At 38.9% G+C, this 26,772-nt stretch overlaps 2 protein-coding genes across 2 annotated transcripts in view; one reads left to right on the top strand and one right to left on the bottom strand.

Moving 5' to 3' along the window:
- The window catches only part of LOC140232810 (uncharacterized), a 132,107-nt gene that overhangs the window by 635 nt on the left and 104,700 nt on the right, over nt 1–26,772 (top strand). The window contains exons 2-3 of the mRNA XM_072312926.1: nt 22,448–22,509; nt 24,306–24,379. Of these exons, the coding sequence (XP_072169027.1) occupies nt 22,448–22,509; nt 24,306–24,379 (136 nt within the window). The remainder of the gene's footprint in view (nt 1–22,447; nt 22,510–24,305; nt 24,380–26,772) is intronic.
- LOC140232785 (proteasome subunit alpha type-7-like) overlaps nt 1–26,772 on the bottom strand; it is a 93,001-nt gene that overhangs the window by 25,364 nt on the left and 40,865 nt on the right. The gene's annotated exons all lie outside the window — the stretch shown is intronic.

Here is a 26,772-nt window from a genome sequence, read left to right as displayed (position 1 = left end):
AAAATATCCCACAGCACAGTTTGCCTTAAATTTTGATTTTTACCCACAAATGTAAAGAAAATACTCTTGACTCACAGGTGCGCATTGAAAATTGTGATTTGCAGTAGGGGCCTACATGCTCCAAACAAAGATAACTGCTTCGAACGTGTGGGTTGTTATTTTGACGCGCTCAGTTGTGCCGTATTTTGAAACCAACACCCGTAGGGCCCTACCCTCTAGGCCCTATTGACAACGTCAATACATGTGAAATGCACATACATTGTAATGCTTTTCTATATGTGCATTTATAATTTTATGGTATCATTGGTTTGCTGTTGATCATGTTTATTATCAGGTTTTTCATACTATTGAGTATAGACTCTAAGTTAAAAATTACTGGTAGCTACTGGCTCACTACTCCCTGTACAAATGTGCATAGAGTCTACACTGCGTATACGGATCATCTGCTGAAATTTGTGGTGTTTACGTGTATGATGTGGTAACCACTGTACGCTGCACTGTGAGTGTGACTTTGTTTATTTTTCTTCTATTTTATGGTGCATGATTTGTGTTGTACAGATTTAGTCCTGGAATTTAGTCCTGGTAGTGGTAGCTTGACATCTTCTAAAGGTGAAACAGATAATCAGAAAATCAAGAACAGCAGACATCCATTGCATGAAAGTACAGTGTATATTTGATCCGTACAATAGCTTGAATCAGTAAAATGAATCTTGTACTGACTCTTGCACTGCACTGTGCTTTGTTTCTGGTCTGAGCCTCCAGTGGCACGCTTCCTTTGTTGATCCGCACAGATGTCCTGAATGAAAACTCACAGTCAATGAGTATTGCGTAATCCCATTAATCCTTTTGAATAGCAGTGTTGTGAATGGACTTTCATCTGGGAGCTGCTGCACTGTTACACCTGAGTGGATTTGTCCTTCTGCTCAGATGGACTTCACAAGTGTGGGGAATTAACATGATGATATGAACTATGGCTCAGTGCATGGGCACAGCGGGGATGTGGTAGGGCCTTGGATTGTTTACTCTCTGACTCTTCTCTTTAACTCTACAATCACTCTCTGATCACACCTTTCATTGTGCAAATCAACCTTCAACTGGTAGTGTGTTAACAAATATACATTGCTGATTTGAATAATTTACATAATTTGCTTACTGGGTGGCTGCTTCTAAAGGCAAAACAAGTCATTGTCTTCCAATTGACTACACATTGTATAACACTTAATGTGTCTCTGATACGTGCTTTACCATGGTGCAGGAGTGGCCTGCAACTATCAAGAGCTCATACATCATCTTTATACACTGTTCGTGTATCATACAACTTATCATATGTATAGATATATACACATCAGGGCACAAAATATAGCACCTGCACATTTTGCATGGACATTTCTTTGCCCTATGAACCATTGAAGGTTAAGTGGCTGACGTGAGCAACAGCTGGGCCACTCTGAATAACCGGCAACCTTTGTAGACAGCCAACCATCCAAAGTCCGTGGGCCAACAATAGCCGATCAGTCCACATGTACTTTTGTGTTTCTACCTGAGCGAGTTTGCAAGTCCTTGTAAGGTTACCTCCAATCTTTCCCTTTGTGTAGGCTTCTGTTTGTGTTTATGATGCTGTCTGGGTTTTATGTAGCTGCAACGTGGAGACTTGTTTTCCATCACGCCCACGATGATGTACACACACTGTACGTGTAATACAATATAGGCCAACTGTATTTACATCAAAATTGGCAATGAGGGTATCCAGAGGGTCTGTAGTAAATTGCTTCTCTTCAACTTGCCTATCAGCATCAAAGTAACATTAAATACAATTTTGGAGACCTTTCCAATATTATAAGAAATAAAGTTATATCTGCATGTTGGTCATTTAGTAGATTTGCAAACCCTAGTAAAGTGTATGCAAATTATATGTGGAAAGGTATAGAACGGGCAAATTACCCACCTTGAGTCGACAAAATTGCTCCAAATTGTTGTGTAGGGAGAGGTCTGCGTGGTTGTGGTCAGACCTTGGAAGTCAGTGTGATGTGCTGTAAAATCTGTTTGATTTCATTGTAAAATGTATCTTCTATGTACAATTGTACAGTACTCTGGACTTTACGGAGATCAAACATTTGTTGCTTGAAATGATGCTGTCATGTGATCAGAATCAACAGAGATGTACAATGTACAATGTAATTATGAACTAATCATGTTCTGGTCATCATCCTGCCTATGATGCTATTCAATTTTGTGCGGTACGGTAGACTTTATTTTTTCCCCCAAGAAATAAGGGTAATAAAACTACATTTGCAAGGACTGACCAAGACATTGAGTGATAGGGCAGTGCTCTCAACAGGACACGTACATCATTGTATTCTTTCTCCACATTTTGAATTCTCATTGGAAACTGCCCATCAAAGACAACTCTGGTGTGTGTAACCTTGGGGGAAAACAGACAAGCGAACAAAATTTTCTTTAAAAAAAGGGTGAATTTTGCAACTCTAATGTTTGCTCTTTTTTCTCGTTGCTGTACAATTCCTGACATACAGTGTACTATGTAGATCATTTTTTGATGGGTTTTGCAGCCAGTGTAATTGTACAACAAAAACATTTTCATGCTTTGGATTTATTACTATTGTTTGTTTAATTTTTCCCAATGGGCCTGTAGTATGGGGTACATATTTATACTCCCTGTGACTGAACACTACAATGTACATGTACATGTGTATACACACTGAGTTATCTCATGTGTTTTGACTTTTCATCAAGAATGATAACTTTATCCACCCCAAAATGGGGCTGCAGGGAAAAAAAAAATGTATGCAGTATATTGCAAAGTTGATATTGGGTGTCCAGGACAAAGTGCGATCAAACCTGTCTTTAAACAGTGGCTACTTGCTGTATGCGGCTGCTAATGAAAATCCCCCCCCCCCAAAAAAAAAATGTTTAAGACCTCGTCTATAACAGTCAGTCCGCAGCACGTATGCTAATGAGCCGATCCGGCAAGATTTATTCAGCACTCTCGTTGACGATCTTTGCGTTCGAAAGGTGTCTCGTCGTGCGAGATTTTGCGAGACTTTGATAGGGCTATGGTTTTCACAGTGTAGCGACTTGTACACATACATTTGTCATGGCTACAAGTCACGGTAAATTGTTTTCCAGACTTTGATCTTTATTTTGATACTAAATTTGCCTATAACATCGAATCTTATCATGACTATATAATCAGTTGAATTTGCGTAAATTTTACCTGCTTTTCACGGAAGATTTTGTCATCTAAAGTTCTTTTTTGGTTCCTGACCGGATTAAGAAACTGTTGTTTCTGATTTTGGCTTTTTTGTAGAGAGGAAACTTAGATACTCATCATATATTGGAGTCAAGGAGACGCAAGCATGATTTATACTAGTTTTTCCGTTTTGAAATGTCTGTAAAATTCACTCCTAAGCCAGAAATATGCTCCGCACAAAGTGTACAGTGGTGCGAAAGAGCTCTCTCATTGGACAGTGCGTGCGTTCAGCGCTTGAACTACACGCGTGCCAAGAAACCGCAAGTGGCATGAAACCGTTATGTAGCAGCGTAATGACGTAATGCAAGCGCTGAGTGCAGGCGCTGTCCAATGAGAGAGCTTACTCTTGAGATTGCACGGTTTCAAGCTGATCAGCACTGACATCGATGTATACTTTACTGGTTCCTGACCGGATTAAGCAACAAATTGTCAAGATATTTACATGGATACAAAGATTAGGAGATGGACTACCAAATAAAGCATTTTCATTGAGACGCAAGGTGAATTTGGTATTTTTTTTGACGTCTTGAAAATGTACTGCACGAATTACTTTTTTCATCATTTTTCAAGCTCAAATTACGCTATGATATTTTTCATTTACAATAATTTGAGTAACGTGTGACGATAGTTTACATATTTTCCTTGAATTTGATACCAAATTTGTGAACATAAGGTGTATTTTTGTAGCCGAAAGCCCAAGCACAAAATCCCCTTACGCAGCTCATTACGTATGCAAGCCTAAAGCGGGCTTGCATACGAGTTGAATAAATATGAGCGAATTATCGGGTGCTGCGGACTGACTGATAATGACCACTGTATCATCTTCCTTGGGTGGCTGTTATAGACAGGTTTGATTGTATCTTGTTCCTTTTCCTTCAGTTTCAACCCCCCCCCCCCCCAGTGTAATTGTACCAATATCAATTTCTTCAAGTGCACATTCACTGGAATACAATGCCTTCTACTAATTATTTGTCCTTCCCAATAATGAATTTCATGTTAAAATTGCCAAAGACAATTTACAGCATGTATTACATTGTATTCTTCATACATTTTTAGCATTTTTCCTGTAACTTGTTAAGTTCAGGTGAAAAGCATTCTATGCCTGTCATTATTTGTAGTGCCAAACGTAATCATCGTGGAATTTCCACTATCTTAATTCTTCTAGGAAAAGGGAATTCCCAAGTTATAGATAAATTTGTTCATTCTTTAAGAGCTACCAAACTGTAGGGATCATGTACACGTAACTCCTTCTAGTTTTGTGTGAAAAAAAAAGTATCCATGTCCTGAGTCCTTCAATTTTTCTTTTCATGGAGAAGTTTATAGACATGATGATAACTGTGTTAATAACCGTGAAACTACAGTATTAAACTGCATTTTAGTGTTTGTGAACAAGGATGTCTGTTGACGTGTGTGTGTTAGTTCCTTTTGAATAATGCACCCACGTGTGGGCAAAGTCAACAGTGCAATCCAACGTGTGGCGATATCTTTGGTGTCAGATGCTGTGTGTACAATAACCTTTGTAGGCTAGGTGTGTTGGAACGGTAATGTGTTCATATTCTACTAACAGCAAACATAGCTAATGATTGATTGTTCAGGAATAAAGATACATGTGGGCAATTCCATGGGAATGTGGACATGGCACTAAAATTTCAAGTTTATTATATTGCAAAAGAATTACTCATTATGTATTACCCATATATTGAAGTTGAAGAAACTCAAAGAATTATATCAATCGGTCAAATATTTCCTGAGAAACAGCTACAAATGTTCAAGACAATTTTTCAGTCATCCAAATTGCTAAAATGCATGCTTAACTTGATATACATTTTTTTAAAAGAAAAATCCTGCTAGCACTTCAGTTAAATCATTTTAAAGAAGCAAATTGGTTCTACTTCAGTCTCCCATGAGAAAATTTCTATGCCACCTTCAAAAAATTTTTATCACCACCTGAAAGTTCAGCCCTTGAGCCATGTAACGCGAGTTACCGAAACAAAGAATATTTTTCATTCTGAAGGAAGCAGTGGAGGTAATTTGTTGGGAATCATAATTTTCTAAATTCATCACACCCTGATACTGTACACAGGATGTTGACTTGAATAAACACTGTCATCACATTAAAAAATGTCAATGAAAAGTGTAACGCGAGTTACCATGTAACGCGAGTTACCGGTATGTAACGCAAGTTACCGACTATAAACACAAGTTTCCACCAACGTAAGCAAATTTTAACACTTAATTGAGCTATATCATGGTGAAAACAATCAAATCTAGTGTTATACATACTATGCTGGACTGAAACAAAGGAGAGTAGCCTAATAAACTGTGATTGTATAATACTAGCATCAAGGCCACTGATCACATGCCACATTGAGGAGTCTAGCCAGGCTTACTGCATGTGTACATAGTCTGTACATGTACATCCAGCAGTGAACGAGGTTAACCTAAAATTTATCTTCTGAAATTCCTGCATTAGTATTACAGAATTTTTATTACAGTAGACCTTTAAAGCAGCAAGTGTTGGTTCTAATACTTATTCGGTGGTCTAGTGAAAATGACGCCTGTCCGGAGATCAGGAGGTTGTGGGTTCGAATCCGGCCTGCTCAAGTACCCATGTGTGCCCATGATTTTTTATCATGGCTACTAATAAAACACTGATCAATTCAGTTTTTATTATGTTGATGTAGGGCAATTTGTCAATTAGTTGCAATAATAACATCTCAACGATAGAATTTCATGAATTTGAATAATTATGCAGTACCCGCTGCATGATATAAGGATTAGAACCAACACTTCTAGTCGGGCGGAAGTTCGGTGGTCTAGTTGCGAGATGATGCCCGTCCGGAGATCAGGAGGTCTTAGTTCGAATACTGCTCGAGTATGCACGCCCATGACTTTTTTAATCATGGCTACTACAAAAACACTGATCAATTGAGTGCTTATTTAAGTTGATGTAGGGTAATAAGCCAGTTCGTAATTACACTGTAGTTCATGTACACATTGGTACAAATGACCTTTCTTTTCTCTCAGTTGGTTCGGCACTTCACTCTTTTTCAAAGTGGCATAATGCATAAAACTTGCCTGACATAACAATTTATGGAATTCATGTTCAAAAAAAGAATGAACTTTCATTTCGATCAGGGGATCAGAATACTCCCATCAGTTTATAATTTAGCAAGCATCCATTTCATTGTTTTGTATTGAATGCAGTAACAGCTTATTTCCTTTTATATTGCAAAATACCATTCTTGCTGTCAGGTGGATGTGCTGGCAAGCATCATTTAGATAAGGATCACATGAATAATCATCACATCACAGATGCTAATATCAGTGAATTTACAAACCAAAATGCCTGTTGGGACAAATGAACTTTTTCTGCTCATGCGCAAAGTGGAATTACGAACTGGTCTATTTGTCAGTTAGTTGCAAAGAAATTAGAGTTTTCAAAAAGACAGGATTTTAATTTTTGAAAGATTGTAGGCTTTTTTGTCAATAGGGTTTGATACTTTTATGTTTTGTTTTTAAAAGAATTTCAACATCTTTCATTTTTACACTCTGAAAATTATGTACTTATACACCTAAATCATCTGGGTATATATTGAAACATATTCAGGGTCTCTTTGAGGAGTGAAGCTCTTTTTAGTCTTAAAAACATTCTTCTCTATCAATTGGGTAGTTAGTAAAATATTTGTTTAACATTTATTCATTTTACTATGTACTAAGCATCTCTCAAAATATTCAACACAAGATTCAGTGCCATCAGAACAGTTGTATGTCATCAATTTGTGTCACCCTGTGTTAGTGGACATAATGTAACGCGAGTTACCGTAACGCGAGTTACCGATAAAAAGGCTCCCTACATTTTACCAGGTCATTGTTACTCAACTTTGATAGTGTTAATTCATGAGTCCTAACCCACTATCAATTCAAGGTAGGAAAACTTTTATCAGGATTGTCTAGTATGAGGAGACTTTCCAAAAAGAGGCCTTTATAGAATTGACCATGTCCTTTTTGTGTAACGCGAGTTACCAAAATTAAATGATTCAAGAATCCCAACATGTTTGTCCTTTATTTTTCTTTTTGGATTCATTTAGTTGGTGTATGTCTACTTAACCAATGATGAAAAAAGTAACTTGTGGATCCTTCCAATTACAAAGATATTGGCACATTATCCCATAAATGTACCCATTATTTGTAACGCGAGTTACCGTGGAATTGCCCATGTGTACCTTGGATCGTCTGGTTACTGTGCCAGTTAATGGATGCTAGACTTACAGCTGTACATTATTGTAGACTTTAGTTGTTGGAAGTCCAACCAGACCCTTCTCAGACATAACAGATTTTATTCAAACATGGACTATAATGCCTTTAGTCCATCACTGACTGTGCAGTACATAATAATACCTGGCCTACAGTGTATTTCAACACATGTTGCCCCTTGTCAGTTTTACATGTATATGATATAAGATTGACTTACCAATATGTATGTGTACATTACATGTACATGTCTTGCCACTTGCAGCTCAACCATAGTATAGAATAATTGCATTCCCGAGGGAGAAGTGTACAGTTGACAATCCACCTCAGTTTGGCAATATGTTGTACTCATTCTCTCTCATTGATTTCACGTTGACAAACTCTGTCTTTGAGCCATATTTTCTTCTAGTGAGAAAACTTTATAGTTTCAGCAGAAAACGGTGAAAATTGAGTTCACTTTATTTGTACATTGTATATTATACTGTATACGCTGAATATTTCGCGAGGTTTTTATTTTCGCGAATTTTGCGAATCAGGTGCTATTTGCGAATATATTGACTCTGATCCCGATGTGAATGTGACGTGCGCATGTGCGTTTCTCTGTTCGGTGCAGGACTCCACGATCGCGAATTTAACCACTCGCGAAATCATTGGGTGAATTCCTGATTCGCGAAAATTTAGACTCGCGAAATATATGCCGTATACAGTACTGTAATGTCATAGAATCTGTGAAAGAAGCTCAATTGCACAGCACTTGTACACATGTATGCATGATATGATTTTGACAGCAAAGTCAAATTCTACTGGTTTGTTGCCACCCTTGCAAATGAAATTGTGAACTAAACATTTATCTAGCTGCATAAATTTGTGATTGTATCTTCTCAGTTTATAAAATATTTCAATGAAAAAAAAAAGGAAGCACATGATATACTGTGTCATAGTGTTTTTATTCAGTCTGCAATATGGAGTTCATTTTGCATTGTATCATTTCTTTTATTTAAAACTCTTGAAGTGCTGTCTCTATTCCAAGACTTCCTTTTCCCGAATGATAAGATGCTCATAATTCTGTAACAATTAGTGGATCTCATTTGTTACATCTCTAGGTATTGGTATTTTGTTTAGGAAGCACTTTCATATCGGTCATAATTGTATCAATTGCAACATTTGTTGTTAACTACTTAAGAAAGTTTATATTGCTATTATTCAAGTATCAGTTCCTTTTGCACAGTAATGAAGCAAAGTGTGTAAATGGTATCAGGAGTTGAAAGTACACTTTCAGATACCTTCATGCTTTGGCTAATTACTGCTTGCAGAGTAGAAAGAAATGAGAAGATTGTCCTGGCATTGAGTTCATGGAGAGGACACAAACTCCGGTCAAAACCTTTAATTACAGGCCTATGGAAGCCATTTCAAGCTGCAGGATGAAACCTCATAGTGTCCACACCCCACCATGCATGCCACACTGTCCATGGATGCAATGGATGGTTGTTTCTAGTCTGCGCGGGACGGGATAATTTCACAGCCAGCTTTTTATGCGATGGTTGCTCCCTCCCTAATTATTAATAGCCAATCAATTTGAAAAAGGGGAGTGATGACGTACTGCTACAATGCAAGCGTGCCGCGTGAAGACGGATGATAGCAGGCCTTGTACAGACCAACAACCATTTATGAAATTATCATAGCCTGTATGAATGGCGTTACACTCCAAGCTATTCATGCGTTCTCAAGGCTTCATGTCTGGTGTATTGAATGGAAGCGGCACAGATACAGTGTCTAGTGCATCATTTATGTGACGGGATATTTGTCTCGTTGTATTAAGGGGATTGTCCTGCCAGGAGCACTGTGAAAATCTCTTTCCCTGGGAATGGGAATATTGATTTCTCCCACTGAATACAATGAAATATTCATATTCCATATCACAGGCTGCTGAATGCAGATGTGAATACATGTACGTATGTACATGTATGTACAGCATCTGTAGCTTTTCATTGTAATGAATGAATGTATGCCTGTAAAATTACAGTAATATAATTACAGTGTACAATTGTGGTGAAGGACATTAATGCTCTGTCTGCCAGAAAAGAAACAGAAAATGAAGAGAATCATTTATGCCTTTAAACAAAGACTTATTTTAAAGTGGATAATTCTGCAATTTTGTTTTCTTTTAAGCATGATTGTGCTCTTTGTTTGAAAAGGCTGTAGGCTCCCAAATCATGACCTGTCCGCAAGAATCATTTCAGGAGCAATATATGCACATCTTTATAATACATCACATTCACAATTGTACATTCTATGTACTGTAAGATAAGTTCGCTGCATGTACAGTGTATAACTGTATGACTGTAATGATTTTTTATTTTTTTTTTTGCAAAAAAGAAGAAGACCTGATTATTATTTGATGGTAAACAATGAAGAATTTATACATTGGAGAGACAGTGAGTCATGACTCAAAAAATCCATGAAGACAATACATCATCATAGGCCTACAGCCGTACACGTGTACAATGAAAGATGTTCTGAACATTCATCTTTGAAAATATTCGATTCAAAACTGTCTTTGCGGTACTCCATGTATTTGCAGTTAATCCAATTCTAGCAGCTGTTGATTGTGACCTCTGAAGCGCTGTTTGCATTTCAGATTTTATTCTATGTTAACTGTTAACTGTATATGTACAAGGTACACTATCATCAGAATACAAGCAAACTTTGATCATGGGTCTAATGTCTGCTGTATGAAGGTTAAGTTTGTTATGAAGATTAATTGGATCATTGATAAAAAAATTCTTCTCTGTCATATTCACACATACACACACACACACACACACACACACACACATACTTGGTCTGTGACATCATGCCCTGCAATCCTTACATGGTAATGTTTGTCTTTTGCTTTGGATTTTTTTTTTTTGTGCTTTGTTTTATTCTCCAATGAGCAGACATGCATGCACGCGGGCATTTCCACAGTTAAAGCAGGGAGGTGATTTCCACCTCCCTGGTTAAAGGGTTCTTTTCAGGGATGTCGCTTTGTTTTCTGTTTCCAGTGTGCATTACCCCCCCCCCCCCCCCCCCCGCAATATATGTAATACGCTCTTTCAGAACAGTCTAATGAGAGATAAGTTCGCCCCAAAATTGCTTGCCTTCAAAGAAGCAATCTATTAGAATTTTGCCAGAATGAAAAAAAAAAATTAGGGTAACATAAACATGCATGCATACGTAACATGGACAGACAAAAATGATATAGTTTTGTTTGTCCATGTTATGTACATGTACATTCACCACTAAGTCCAGAAATGATATAAAACATAGTGTTCAGAATTTTAGGGCTGTTACTATCGTTTCTTACCAATATTAGGCCATTCAATTAAAAAACAACAAATTTTCAATGAGCATTCATTATTTGACCATCATATGCTACTACATTCCATAGTTGTCTGTCCATCGTTACATAATTACCCTCCCAATTCTTTATTTTGGCAAAATTCTAATAGATTGCTGCTTCTTTGAAGCAATTTTGGGCCAAAGTTATCTCTCATGAAACTGTTGTAAAAGATCATATATATATATTTTTTTTTTTTTTTTTTTTTTTGGGGGGGGGGGGGGGGGTAATGCATATTGGAAACAGAAAATAAAGTGACATCCCTGAAATGTACCTTTTACCGTGGAAATGCCCATGTGTTCATGTAATCTCACAATTTGTGATATCCAGCTCTTTCCTACTCGCATCCACTCTCCCGCTGATTTTCATCACTCCATACCATCCTGTCATCTGTCGTTGTACAGGGGAGGTTTTCATCACTGTTCAAGTTTGATCACATTGGAAGCAGCTACTGGCTTCTTGGAAGTTAATGCATGAATTGAGAGGATCATCTGCATGCATGCTTTGACTGCTAAATTCTCTCCATTACTTCAATCTCCTGCGTAGTCACACATGTGATCTCGTTTCAAAAGGAGGCGATGTGGGATGTGGGATGCCCCTGGTGGTGCAGTGCGTGGGCAAACAGGTGGACGGTCCGAAAATTCTGTTGCTGGATGCCGAGGAAATGTGTCCACAGAAATGCCGCACACACACGTTTTTCGTATCATTTGTCTACCTATTGAAATGTATGTAATAGCAGTGACTTGTGGCATGGATTTTGTATTCACAATACTCTCTCTTTGTCGGATCTACAACATACGAAGGCTAATAGATTAGATGCATTGTAGCTGCTTTGAATTACACTTTTGTATGTTTGTGATGCATATTTAGTCTTCTTTTTGGACAGACTTCAGCTTTGTACATGTTATTGTACGGTGTATAGTTTCATGTAATGACGTATTTTTTCGTTTAGACTTATTGTCATGGAATAATTGCTTTCTGTAGCTTTGTATTCAAAGTTTTAAGAGGAGATGCACCATTTTTATTATGCAAAAACTGGTAAGGCTGTGGACATTAATGCAACAAGAACACACATCATCAAAGCATGTGATACACAACTTGATGCAGACTTTGTGTAGCATTGGATTGAAACCAAATGTTGCACATATACACGAAACATCAGCTTTGAGATGAATTGAACATGACAGGAAATTCCGAGCTGGCGAGTTCATTGGGATGAGGATGTCAATGACCAGGGAAATATGCCCCTCGTGCTACTATGCAAGTATGGCCAACTCTAGCTGATTTGGTATTCCACTTGTTTAAGCGGGTTTGCCTTATTCCAGTGCTTGGCACATGGGGATGTATGCTTGAATTTCTTGATTTGGCAGAAGGCTGGAAATACGCTGTATGTACAGTATATTTATTGTACAGGTGTATATGCACTATTGCACTTTGTGCTGTTCGCAGATGCCATTGTCATGTTAATTGTAGATGATCATCGCTACATTGTATGAAAGACCTTCCCTCTCAAATGGTGTGGATATCTGCCCTTCTGCATGCAAAAGAGCAAATTTTGCATTCTGGACTAATGGTACATGCAGTGCCTGTCCACTACACTTCTGAATGTATCATCAGATCTTCAGAGAAGAACAGCTCCTGCACATAGTACCCATGGGATACCCCAATTAAATTGGTCTGCTGCATTTTGAAGATTTGTTTTGGTGCAAAACTGGTAACAATGATGATATGAAAACAAGATCATGTTTTCTCTAGATGGTTAAACTCAAATTTATTGTTTTGTTTTACTTTACTTTATTTTTGTAAATGTTTCATTCATTCATTCATTCATTCATTCATTCATTCATTCATTTTTGTGCCTGCAATAGCTGAAGATGAAGCCAACACATTCTGCACCCAGTATAAACCGTTTTGCCGTGAGGTTCTGTCAGGATTCTTCATGAATGAAGAGTGTGAGGCTCTGTGCAATGCTGTTTCGGCTGAGCAAATACTACTACCTCCATGCTTTGCATTTTACTCCGCCTCACACTCTTTCTCTCTCTTTCATGCTTTTTTTCTCTCTCTCCTATCTCCCCTCTCGTGAATAATATTGGAAGCTTGAATGAAGCTTGCTGGATTTTTTGCCCCTTTCATCTTTCACGCCGGAGATTTATTCCACTTGTGTGCATCTGCATTCAGAAGAAGTGATGAAGGAGAATAACCAGTCCCATGAATTCTAGATGTCCCCCCCCCCTTCCACCCCTCCCCCACACACATGCACTTGGTGTGAGGTGAAAATGATGTTTTGCAAATTATGCCCTGGCTTGCCCCAGTATAAGTCTGATATGGAGTTATACCCCCAAATCATCTCTTTATGGCTTATATACAAAGCATTATTCATGTCCTCAAATAATGATGATTCATATTATAATTAGTGGACTATTCAATGTTGATGAGGAATGAGTTGAGACAGTGTGCTTGTACATTGTAGCGGAAATCCCAGTTGAATGACTGAACGATGGTTTGAATTTTCTCTTCCAAATAATCCACAGTGAACCCGTCGGTATTCTTTTTTCTTCCCCCACATGAGTAGCAAGAGCAGCAAAACTCACCTTCAAGCTACAATGTACTTGATGTTCTAAGTGATTGTGTGTGTTGCTGAAATTTAATGGAGTCTGTATGCTGATAATGTATAATATTACATGGGTAGATATTTTACCATGATCATAGTACATACTGTTTACAAAGTCCATTATATTTAGGTACATTGTACAAGTTGTATGTGTCCAAGGTGATGATACATTGTGTGACTAATGATAACATGGCATATATTCATAGATCGTAATCCCAAAGAGAGTAGATAAATTCCCAACAGGTTTAGGCCTACAGTGAGATATTTCCTATAAATGCGCCAAAGAGAAAAATGTGGAAACTCAACTTCATTGCAAATTTACAGCACGCTTACGATAAGATTGGAACCGGGGAATGATTGCTTGCTGATAAAGCACACCAGATGAAGAGTGAGACACACAACGTTCTACTGTAATGACCAGGCATAGGGTACTGAATACTTGAGTGGAACAGTGAATCCTGATGTCTATGTTTGATGTTTCATAGTTATGACTCAGTGCATTTTTCTTTACAGATTTTTTCCATCTCTCTTTTTTCTTTGTCACTCTATCCTCCAAGTTTTTGTAAAGTTGTGCAAACTGCTTGTGCAAATATTAATTTGTATGGACATTGGAAAGGGGATGATGAAAATCAGAAATTGGGAAATATGATATAAAAGAGACCAGTAGTCAATGGTATTCAATTGTACAGTGAGCTGAATGATATATGTATTTGCATTTATCATTGTATGCTTTTGTGACAGACTTGAATAAATACAACTTTTTTTTTCCTTTTTTTCATCAGACTGCACAGTTGGAGGTGTGTTCATGATCAAGGTTGTTTGGTGGTGCAGTTTTCTGTGAGTGCTAAACTGTCAAAGCGTGGAAAAGCTTGTGTTTGAGTAAGGCTAGGTCACCATTCCCTGTGATGGACGATCAGTAGACCATTTATCCTCTGACGCAAAGAACATTTTTTTTTCTCTCTTTTTAGTGTGTGTGGTTGACTTTGTACAATGCATGTGCTACAGTATTGATTGCCCAGATCCTAGTCTCGTCTTGGAGGGCTGTTGAATCCGGTTATACATGTTACACTTCAAAAAGCACACAGCCAGTAAAGAATGTGTGCCAATGAGGTCATGTTTTCCGTTTCAAGGCAATGTGCTCCCTTTGTATTGACCACAGTTTTAATAGTATTGCTGGTAGTGAGGTTGCTGCAAAGAGTGTGGAATTTTGGTGGCATATAACGTCTGCAGAATACGTACTGTAGTTATCAATTCTTCATTATGAGTAGATTTTGTGTTCTATGCTTTCCTCTCCTGTTACCATGGCAGTGCAATCACTAGAAAGATTGCTTTTGTGACTTGCATTCGCTTGTCCGTAATAAAAATCTTTATGACACTTTTGTGCTATATGTTTGCGGCTATTATTTCCTTTAACAAAAGGCATTGATGTACAATGTACACAACAGTAAGCGGTTTACAATAGTGAGTGTGCCACTGTTCTTCATGCCCAATATTCTAGCTGGCAATTCTCGGTTTACAATATATTATTGCTTGCAATGTCCATTATAAACAATAACTAGAGAAGCACTCTGAGAGCGCAGACCTCCGCCAAGCATGCAAATCATTTTCACCACTGATCTTGTTCTTCCATAGAGATATCAGTGATTTCCACCCATACGTACTTAATTGTGTGCTGAAAGTCGCCTGATTTCCCAATATAGAAGCCTTTGTTACGTCATAAACCCTCAGCTGCACGGCGCGCCTCACCCTAGCAGAAGCTAGAGCACGCACTTTAGTGCGCGGATGCAAACCTCAAATACGCGCAGCCTGAACTCCCAAGTTTATTGACCCTACCTGCCAAAATATCAAAAATCCTTCATAAATTCCCCCAAAATTCTCGGATCATCACCAAAAGTTAATCGTTTGTTACTTGTATCATTCTAAACCTTTCCTGCAGTTTTCATCCAAATCCGCTCAGTACTTTTTGAGTTATTTTGCACACGGACAAACAAACGAACAAACCAATGGTAATGAAAACATAACCTCCTCCCTTGGCGGAGGTAATAAAAGGGAGCAGTAATGTTCTCACATCAATTTTGAATTAATCATGTGGTTTGTATGCATCTACAAATTGTATGTGTGTGTGGTGGGGTGGGTGGGGGGGGGGGGTCATCTACTAAAGCACATACACTGTACTTGATTACAATTTTTACACAGACTATAGAGTTTAACCCTTATGTTGTGCTGTGTTTGCCAATTGGCACCCATGCTAGGGCCTTTTCTTTGCCCACTGGCACAGATACGTATCTGGAAATTTAACTGTGAAGAATTGCACAGTAGTAATCAACTGCAGGATCTATATGTCCATGGGCTATTAGATTTGACTTTCTGAACAACGAATTACACAACTTTACACTGTATTACAGGCCCAAATGCAAAGTGTTCAGTGTAAATCAAACTTCATAGTTTCTTGTATATTTAGCATGCATGTAGTAGAGATGGAGCATGTATTGTGTCGCCACCGTCAAACAGCAGTTCATATTAATGTCATGTTCTGCATCGTGTGTTTGGAGTGGGTAGACAGTAGCACAAAGCGGAAGGAAGTCCTAAAAAGATTCTTGGGAGATTTGTATCCAAGTTGCCATAATGCGATAACAATCTGTGCCCACATCCTGCTTTACTTGAGGAGCCGCATCCATCTGCAATGCTCTTTCCTCCTCTTCCTCCTCCCCCTCCCCGCCGTCTAACTCCCTCTTGAAAAATCCCTTTTCTTCTCCTCCTCGAACCTCGTCATCATGCAGTCTGGGCTTTGCTGATGGCGCACCTCCTGGCGTAATATCTCCCCACAAGATAATCATCTCATTCTGGCAGCCCCTCATCAGGCATCGGCTCCGATTCCTCTCCCTTGCGATGGCGAGAAATCGGAATTGTCGCTCGTTTGTGATAACGATGGAGCGACAATGGACTCGAATTGCCCTCCAGAGACTTGTTCGCCAGGGGGACTGTTTATACCGCATGTAAGAGCCGAGAGAGGTGGCCACACAGTGCATTGTTGAGTTTTCAGCAAATCCGACTGTTTTCCAGCGGAGATGGACACTGAACTTCAGTTTCATCCCTTGATAAAATGTACCCCGTATTCATCGTGTGCACAGTGTGTGTGTCTGTTTGTCAATGAGTTTGTGTGTGTGTGTGTGTGTGTGTGTGTGATGTGGTGATGTGATTTAATGCAGTTGTAATATCCACTTAAATTCAGCCTACTAATGATCTTTGCCTATCAAAATGATTATGGAATTAAGGACTGCTACTAATACTACAAAGTTACTGCCATAGCTGCTTGATAGCAACTGTGCCGGTTACGCAATTTTGGTCTCATTAACGTTGCACATTTGAGCATCACTGCCTCGCCCTCACTCCATGCATTGTGGAATGAGAGCTTTCTGTGTGTGTATTTTAATGTGTGCCAGGTTGACTGAAACCCAAGTTCACACAGGCTCCTGGTTGCCTAGCAACAGACCTTTCATGTGCCACATCTCACACCCACACCCAGGTGTAGTCTCGTGTCCAGCTCTTTCTGAGGAGCTTTTGCTCAAAAGATCCTTGTCAGATCGAAGGTGAAAGACATTTGGCTGCATAGAGCCTTGTGCATCATCAATTTATCTGAAGGACTAGACATCTATTGAAGAAACAGCAGTAAAATTTTAGAAATATCATCTTAGCAAATGAGGTGTCACAGTTGTTAAGGGAGCAAAATCCATCTTTCGTATACTGATAAGAGATTTCACCATGCATCATGTTAAACAGCTGGTTCATTGAAAATGAACTTTTGCTCGGGGGTTAAAGGGAATCTCTGCTCCATGTTCAGAAGTTGATTTCAATGAAAAGAAGTGAAACACTCGGAACAGAGCAACAGAACACTTGATTAGCAGTTCAATTCGTACACTCCTTCCCTGACTGCACAAGTTACACTGCACAAAACCTTACCCAAAAGCTACATTTGAATCAATTGGGTCCCAAAATGGAGGTATAGGATTAGCTTCGCTGACAAGTAATTCTTGGCAGAGATGAACAGGAGATGGAGAGCCTCAGATTGCCAATTACAAGGCAAATTGGAAAATAATTAAATGAAAAGAATAATAATGATGCAGAGAAAATGAGAATAAAAAGGGGGAACACAGATAGCAAATTGGTCTGCCAAGCTGCATGCTAGGAAGGGTATTCATCTTCTCTGAATTCTCTAATCATTACATAGATATCAGTTGTCATACTCTATGTATGCTGTGTTAGAAAGCTTTCATGCTGTTTGGTGTACAAATGTTAATTTCGGGAGCAAGATTATCTTTAGTGTGAATCTTCAAAGTATAATAATTTATATGACTTTGTATACTCTCCTCTCCAGGTATTCTTGAGTATGACTAAAGCTGAAAATTTTATGTGAAAAAACTGCACTAAACCTGAGCAGGTGTGAGAGCATTGAATTGCTGAATGTGATTATTGATCATACAGTGTATGTGAGAGAAACTCTTACAGTGCTCGAACTGAATGGAACTATTTTTAGGGCAGATGTACTGATTGATGGTGTTTACATGGTTGATGTGTGTGTGTGTTTAACAGTTGATGAATTCCATGTGAATACGTATGCATTTAGTGCGTCAGGAAGAGCAAAATTAATGTTGTTGAATCTGTGATGAAGTGAAAACATCTAACAGCCCCCCCCCCCCACTTTATTTCGCCTTGTGCACCCAGATGGCTGGTAGACATACATACTGTAACCAGGTGGCTTTTCCCTGTTGTGGTTTGGGGCAATGAGATATTGTATGTACAACTTTGTACATGGTGTATGAACACATTTTTGTATTCAAACTTCGACTTACACAGCACAGCTGACGCCATGCAGGTTGGATCTTCTTACAGCATGTTCTATATTACTGTATGTGCACATCAGCTTTGGGAAACCATGTGTACTCTGGAAGTCTTTTGTTTTTCTCTCTGATAAAACATGAGTACTCGTGTGATGCATAAAATGCTAATTGCTATCTATACGAGATGCGCTGGTTTCACAAACTTCGCGATGGGACCTCCCCCATCTCCATGCTGCTCACCGCTCACCGTCTCTCGGCCGAGATTTTCTCTGAAGCTGGCCCCCGCCAGATGGGTGTTGTGTATAAAGGCGATGGCGTGACGCAAAAGGGTTTAATGTCGATTTGGAGAGTGTGTGATCACAAAACTGTGACGGGAGAATGTGTGTGTGTGTGTGTGTGTGTGTGTGTGTGTGTGTGGGAGGGGATGAAAGGGATTGGGGGTGGGGGGTCCACTCGCCACCAAAATGTGAGGCCATTGTTGAAAGAAGCTGTAATTAAAGTGAAATTGAGCATGAGTCATGGCCATCAAAGCCAGTTCAGAGGCAGGGAGGAAGAGCAAGATGCTTATCTTGTGGTGACATGATGGGGAACATGACCGGTAAATGAATGATGCGCTCCTGGTATAGGTCTGGCAGCCAATATAAACCCACCGTCGAAAATTCTCGACTGGACAGCAGACGATGAAGCTCCAAGAGACATCTTATTTCTTTTTTTTTTTCTAGCCATGTCTTTACATTTACGTGAGCATGTCTGTGAATTTCAAGGGAAAAAGATTAATTCCTTAATTACTAAAATGGGAAATTATGCCATGTGGCCAGAAACATTATCATGATGGCAGCATGTACAGTGTGTGAACACTCATAAATATGTGTACGTGATGTCATTAATCTGTACCAGAGTGTTGCAGTAATTTCACTAAATTATGCACTATGCTATGTTTTCCCTGCACGGGAGTGATGCTGAATAGTATTCTTTGAGTCTTACTCCCAATATTGAATTGACGGCATAGAAATTGGACACAATTTAGCATGTTACAATTATAAGGGTTACCACAATATGTTTACTACTAGGTTCTGTGTTGCATGGAGTAAAGAGAAATCATAAATATAGCCTGGTATTGTTTAGGCTGTAGTGCAATGATTGCCAATGCTTTTTTTTTTATTTTATCTTATTTCACATAATTTTTAATGTTATATTAAGGCTTAAAGAACAATTAACTTCGCAAGTAAAATGTTGATTCTGACTTGAATTTTTGGTGTTTTCTTTATTTCAACAAGAAAACTGATACTGCTTATTAGTTCCACAAATTGATGCAACTCTTTTGGGGGGCAAGTCATTTTTTGTTTTGTCTTGTTTTGAAAAGTGAAATATTGAAAAAGTGTTGATTTATTCTTCCTAAGGGCAAGCAAAGAAAAAAGTAAATACCAGCCCCTGGTTAGCTAAATGCCATTTTCTACTGTCATTTCATATCTTGAAATGGCTTGACACGTATAAAGTTAATTTTACTTCAAGTCCTGCCTTTTAGAACATTGAAGTACAGTAAGTACGGCCTACTGTGTATGATAACAATATGTCATGTGGAAATTTCATATTGTTCCATGATGTGGATCTAAATTAGGTTGTACCGACAGTCCTCGCAAATCACCAGTGTTCGACAATTTAGGTGTGTACATGGCGCATTTCCTATCCTCTCAATCTCTGTCTCATTTGCCCGACAATGAAATCGGCTTGGCCTGGGGCTATCATTACCGTCAAAGCCGTCAAACGTACACAGATGTATTGAAGCTGCTGCCGCCGCCACTGACGGAGATATCGGAAGAACTGGCATTGTGTGTGTGCGTGTTTGTGTGTACACACTCATTTAGGGCTGTACTGCGGGGATTGGCCAGATGACTTACCTACCCAAAGGTCAAATAGATGTCAGGGAGATGCCCCTTGTTGTAGGACGGGGGCGTGTGCAGTGCAGTTTTTGTATCGATGACACGTTCACATCGCCCCGACAGTCGAGTTTGATATTGCTCCAACCAATCAACATCACACAGACATCAATATATAAGAGTAGTAGTATCTGCGTATGACCCATTGATTGTGCGTACACACACAATAGTGGGTGGCTTGTGTGATAACTACATGTATTAATTGAAAGTGGAGAAACGAGTTGGCAGGGTTAGACATTAGTGGTGGCCCGGTGGCCACAGGGCCTCTAAAAATTGATGTCAGGCCACTAAATTTAAAAGAAAAAGCTATCTCCTGGTGGTCGGATCAGGCAGCTAAGATTAAAGATGAAATTTTAATGTTTTGTTTAACATTTTGGGCAAACTGAATTTCAAATTCTAATATTTTAGTAGCCCAAATGGGCTATCAGAAAAAAAAAGTTAGTATTGAGCCCCGAACATCAGGTATGATTTAAACACCAGATCAACTGACCATCCATAGCAGACGTATAAGCCACAAAATATTGATAGATGTCTTGATGTCTGCATCATTACATGTGACAATACTCATTCATAATTCATGGATGTCCAACTGAGTTGAAGTCAGTAGTCAAATGTTCTCAACTTCTGTATGTCACCTGCCACAGTTTTCATTGAGTTGCCCAACTAGTTCTTTGATGTCTTTTTTTTTTGTTGTTGTTGGTGATATCTTGGGTAGATATTGACACAGGATGACCTACTGGGATTGGTATTGAAATATGTCTTCTCACAAAATATTTTATAGATGTCTTCATGGCATGGGGCATCATGTATAGGCTGTGTTTGTCAACTTCCCCATGTTTGAAATGCATTTCAATAGCCACTATCAAAAGGTGTTTGCAAATATGCCTTTTGAATCGTGTCTCTCGAGTTGTTGCATTCATTAACTCTGTCTTGAGTTGAACGGGAGGCCTTGTCACTGCACAGCTCCATTGCGCAGTTTGACCCAAGGAGCCCAGATGTGTAGTTGGCAGTGGTTGGTGTGGGCAGGTCTGAACTATAAACGCATTTCAAATCAACTTTGCATTAATCAACTGTACAGAAATATGTATCTGGCTCAAACGCGTTTGCGATCACACTTTTATTGGTGTTTCAGAAACGGGTTTCTAACCCCATAATCAAAACAGCTTTGCATTTATCAACTGCCCAAAATTCCCTGAAAGTTGTTTGGAAACCTTAATTCTACGCCAGAAGTGAATTGATAAATGCACCCCTAGGTAAATCATTAGCTGCAGAAAATATTGCGTTGTTTGTCATTGATGGGAATTCAGTCTTTCAGTAGGGTATTTTTACCACATTGGACTATAGTGAACATCTCGCTGGTGTGATGTGTACTTCTTTAGTATGGTGTCACACCTCTATTAAACTCTGAGCAGTGGGCATTTCGCGGTGCTTTTTGATGCATTGTTTGAGTGGTTTGTTGAAGTTTATTTCAATTCTTCATGAGCTATCAGAAGAAAACAAATATGTGAGACTGCATTGTTAGTCTCATATATTAATAGGAAGTTCAGTTCCCTTGATTGGCAAATAATGGCAACAACTGTAAACATGAAATTTTTGTTGATGTGTAAATCTCCTCAAATTGTATGCTCTACTGGACTGGAACGAAAATAATGACAGCCGATTATGTGAGGGGATATCAAAATTTTGTATGAATATGTACTTTTGTTTGAAATTACAAACAATGTTCACTGAGATTGTCACATGTGAAATATTAAAAGCAGGAAAAAACAATACAATGATCAGTAAGCAGCTGATATGCTACTATGTGTGTGTGTAAAGCATTATTTGATCATCCAGCTACAGATGTGTGTTTGTGTAGACTCTATTTGATAAAGAACATGCCCCACCCCAAATGGGAGACTATAAAACTTCTCCTGCTTATAGGTACTGGAGTGAAGGCCGATATTTCTTCAAACAGAAAGTAAAGTACATATATATCATTTGCTGTGCTTGTTCGCATACCATGTGAGTTTGGGTTTCCCTGAACAAGCATGCAAGTAGCTTTGTTACACTCTGCCCCGCAGAAAAGATGTTTGTGAAAGCATGTTTGATATTCATAACCAGTGATGAATGTGTGTCTTTTACTTTAAAACGTGATTTCTGTGTTTTGTCTTCATACAGTCCACTGCCCCTCTCTGGGATGATTTCAACAACAAGGCTGGCAAGCTTCACACACAGCTGAAGTAAGTTGACAAATCTGTCTTTCTTCAAGTCACATTCCAGATTGTTAATTCTCAATATATGTGAAATAGGGGATCACTCTGGTTTAGTAGGTATGACTGTGGACATCTTTAACTAGAGATCATTGGTTCAAATCCTGCCTGGTTTATATATTCTTGGACAAGGTGTTTTACCCACAATGTTCCCGAGTGACTCAGTGTGTAGATGGGTACCTTAGTGGGAGTTATAGCTGAACTAGGGCAGGAAAATTAGCTAGTTTGTAGTTCTACTGTGCACATGAAAAGAAAAAAAGTGTATTTGTACCAATAGGCATGTTGGTTTTACCATTCAAAAAACCTCATGCCAAAATATGATATGCTAGTCATTTTAAGGCACAAGTGATGAATCATTCACTTTCATTTTTTTCGGCTTATCACAGTAATTACATTGGATATAGCCTCTCTCGTCACCTACCACTTTACTATGACAAAAATCTGCTGCAGATGCAGATATGAAGAAAATCATATACATACATGCACTCTACTACATGCATAGGCCTACATACTTGGATATGTGTGGAATGTACAATTTCAATTACATGATTACTTGCCGCCAATGTGTAATTCCTCAAAAAGAATTTTTAATAAAGACAAATTTTCCTCCCCCCCCCCCCTTTGTACTGTTTGTATCATGGTGGCCATGATACTTGGTTGCTTGGATGATTGCTTTTTGTCATAATTGTGGAGTCACTCTCTATCTTGTTCCGCTAGGTATGCCGTATGATGTATGACTCATCCCTGAAAAGCCACATTGATTTATTATGGTGGATATGCGAATCAAAACTCGGCCAAAGTGGGCATAATGCTGGTAAAGGGGAAACGCACACTCAAGGAAGAAATATGGACTTTTTGATGTAATCCCCACTTCCTGAGTAAATGAATGTGGCACAGTAGGGGACGGATAAAATGAAATTGATTAGTGATATCTTTGGCCGGTAGTGTAATCAACTTCAGATAGCGGCTTCTTTACATTCCTTGTGGACACAGGTCACACATTAGGAGTAGGATCTTCAGACTGCACTCTTGGAGTAAACACAAAAATTGAGAGATATCAAAATATGCACTGAATATTCCCCCTTTCTTTTCCCAAGCAACATTTGGGGAATTATTAAATGATGTAAATATAAATTACTAGTTTGCTATGGCCACCTTTATTTCAAATACACCCATTTTGCCCCCTGATAAATGGCATAAAATTCAAGCACTTTTCTGTCAGGACATACCAGGAAGAAAACTTTGATTAATACACCCGTTTATAGCTTGTTTGAAACTTCATGTGACACTAAGGGCAAAGAAGATGTGTCACACATTTTATTTTTTTTTCTTCTGAAGATTGTTCACATTGAAATGAATGCATTGTCCATCCAAGTAATTTTCCTGGCTTTTTGTTTGAGACATTCATTGGCCAATGATGATGTTCTGTTGAAGCAAGCAACTCCTCTGTATATTTTTTGAATAGGGATTGATATTTGTATTCCTATCTCTCCAGTTTTTCAGTCACTGATTTGTTTTCCCATGATCCAGAAATAAATATCGACTAAATACTAGGACTATGACCCTCTTGTAAGAGTTTTATATTTAGTTGTGTTTCTCAGCTGCAAAATTCAAAGATGGGGGGAGGGGGATATCAGAAAGGAGAGATAAGCAGATAACTGCTCTGACAGAATGCTGATGACCCAAATGTCAGCGATTGTCTATTCATCATTCACGGGCTATCTCTATGTATTTGTCTATTTCTCTTTCGATGTTTGTCTATTCAGGGCCACCATCACCGTCTTGTCAGCCTTCCTGGACGCCTTCCAGAGACTCGCAGACGCCGCAACGAATACAAGAGGTATGAATGATGAGACTGATAGATTCCATCGGGATGATGTTTTGGGTTCAGTGCTGTCACTTCAGTGCCAGAAGGTTCTTAATGCACCAGGTTCTGCGGACCATGATTTGCTTTTAATGAATTCTGCACTGGTAACCTTAGTCAGGATGATGAATTGTTGATGGATTGAGCCTTATATTGCAACTTTAGCACTGAAAGGTTGTTAGTGCTTCACATTCTTGGCAACCTACTGCAATGACATAACTCCCCACTAACCTGCTCTTGATGAATTGTATGTCAAGCATTTTATGCTTGACCCTTGTGCGGTCTTGGGTGTGGTACCTTGGTCAAGTCCTCAAATTCTGCAGTACAAATAATGTGTACATGATGACAGTGGTAATGATGATGATGATGATGATGATGGTGATCTTGATGATGATGTCATGACTTCACTATGAAGATGGTTCAAAATATTATTTGACTCAGAGTCATTATGATGCAGGCCATGGATACTGTTTCTTTGTAGTTGGATTCACACTGATGAAAACCAAAAGCATGGAGGGATTTTTCTTTTCTTTTTTTTTTTATGCAGCTCCATATACCTTCCAGACTGTAACTCATTGTGTGGTGGCATAAAAATCATGGTAATAACCGTATCCATGATGCTTTTATAGGGAAATGTTTCTTCATTTGGATGTTTATGCCCATCATGGAGTAGGTCTACAGCTCTGTAGGCAGTTATATCACACCAGAAGTGTTATGTCTGTGATGTATTGTGATATGTTTCAAGTGTGGCCACAATCGGGAGCGCACTTGACGTATTCCATTCATCGATGATGCACTGTATGGCTCATAAATCAGGTGCTTCAGTGCACGCCAAGTGTCAGATGTGCAGGCTTTGTCTCCCGGCTGCCCCCCCCCCCCCATGTGTCTCAGTTTTCTTTCACTGTGCAGAGCAGATTAATACAAAAGACGTCCAACAGAGCTAGAAAAAATTGCCCCTTTTATGTGCTCAAACGTGTTATTGAAGAAAGGATCTGACAGTAATGTGCCTGTCCATTTAAAAAACATTTAGACATAAAAAATAAAGAAGTTGGGTGTTGATAGATGAGCAAGATCATTACCCCCCCCCCCTACAAAAATGAAAGGAGGGAAGATATGTGTAATAGCCAATATCTTGTTCCCTGTAATATGCAGAGAAGGTAGAATACTTGAGCCTAGCCAAGGCTTAGCTCCTGTTATTGTGCCATAATTAGCTAACTATGGCTGCCTCCTCCTGTGGATATAGCTGCTTGGATTTTCCGACAAAGTAGCAATGACAAGTCAGGAAATACCTTGTTGAGGGTGCGGGCGATACATCGATATCACAGTTACAGCAACTATACCCTAACAGTTGGCCTTTATGGGCTCGGGGCGAAAGAAGAGATGATGCGACCTACTTATCTCAGGTGTAATTCAGAATTTCCTGTGCCTATCGATACGCACCCTAACCCTCTTGAAATCCACAGGGCCTCCCAAAGAGGGGGTTAAAATGCTGCGTAGCTGCAGTTCATCATTAAATGATCAGCAACAAAACAAAACAAAACGAAGCAAAGCAAAACAATGGCACTTTATCCTCTTCAAAGTCAGGTGGCTACTGTGGAAGTGAAAAATGCTAAGAGGAAATGAATAGTTTGATCGCAAAAGGGGTTAACTCCATTTTTGTCAATTTGGGATATTTGCAATTAAACCTGCTTAAAACAAAGAAAGTACCTGGGATGTTTTTAAACGTAACTTCAAGAATATTCTTTGTTATATGACAAGTGAGGCACACACTGGTGTATCAATGGAAAGGTTTTATTTTGCAATATGTGAAGATGGACTGACACCAAAATGTTTAAAAATGTACATTTAAAGTGAAAGTAAACTACACTAGTGGGTAGCGGGGAAGCCGTGTCCAGAGACACAGAGACTTAGTCTAATCAAATCCAGTCTCTCAATTGACGTTGGTCTTGTTTCATTCAGACGGAGCACTTAAATTAAATGTTCATGTGAGGTACAGCTGTGAGTGCCATCAGCTCTTTGACATAACCGTACAGTGTGATAACCTGTCATGTCCAAGCCCTTCATATCTTGGTGTAACTTCATGAGCAGATTGTGTGCGGTATCAGAGCAGCAGCTGTGAAGTTTTTAGTATCGAGCGTATGAACTCCCACATCTGACATAATATGCAAACGTACATGATATGCAAGCGTAAATTGTATATATATTATGTAGAAATGCATGATGACCTCATTTTCATTTTCTCTTTCTTTTTAGGAGTTCCTAGAAAGTCCCTCAGATTGTGTTGCAAACTTGTGTCGTATCTTTTACACCTAGTGTGCCAGTGCTTCCCAGAATTGAGTGTTGTGATTTGTAAGTTGTGGCCCTGCTTC

The sequence above is a fragment of the Diadema setosum genome, chromosome 9 (genome assembly GCF_964275005.1).
Source record: "Diadema setosum chromosome 9, eeDiaSeto1, whole genome shotgun sequence".
In the NCBI taxonomy this organism is placed as follows: Eukaryota; Metazoa; Echinodermata; class Echinoidea; order Diadematoida; family Diadematidae; genus Diadema; species Diadema setosum.
Note: the sequence above shows the minus strand (reverse complement) of the source record. Positions and strands in the feature narration are given on the sequence as shown.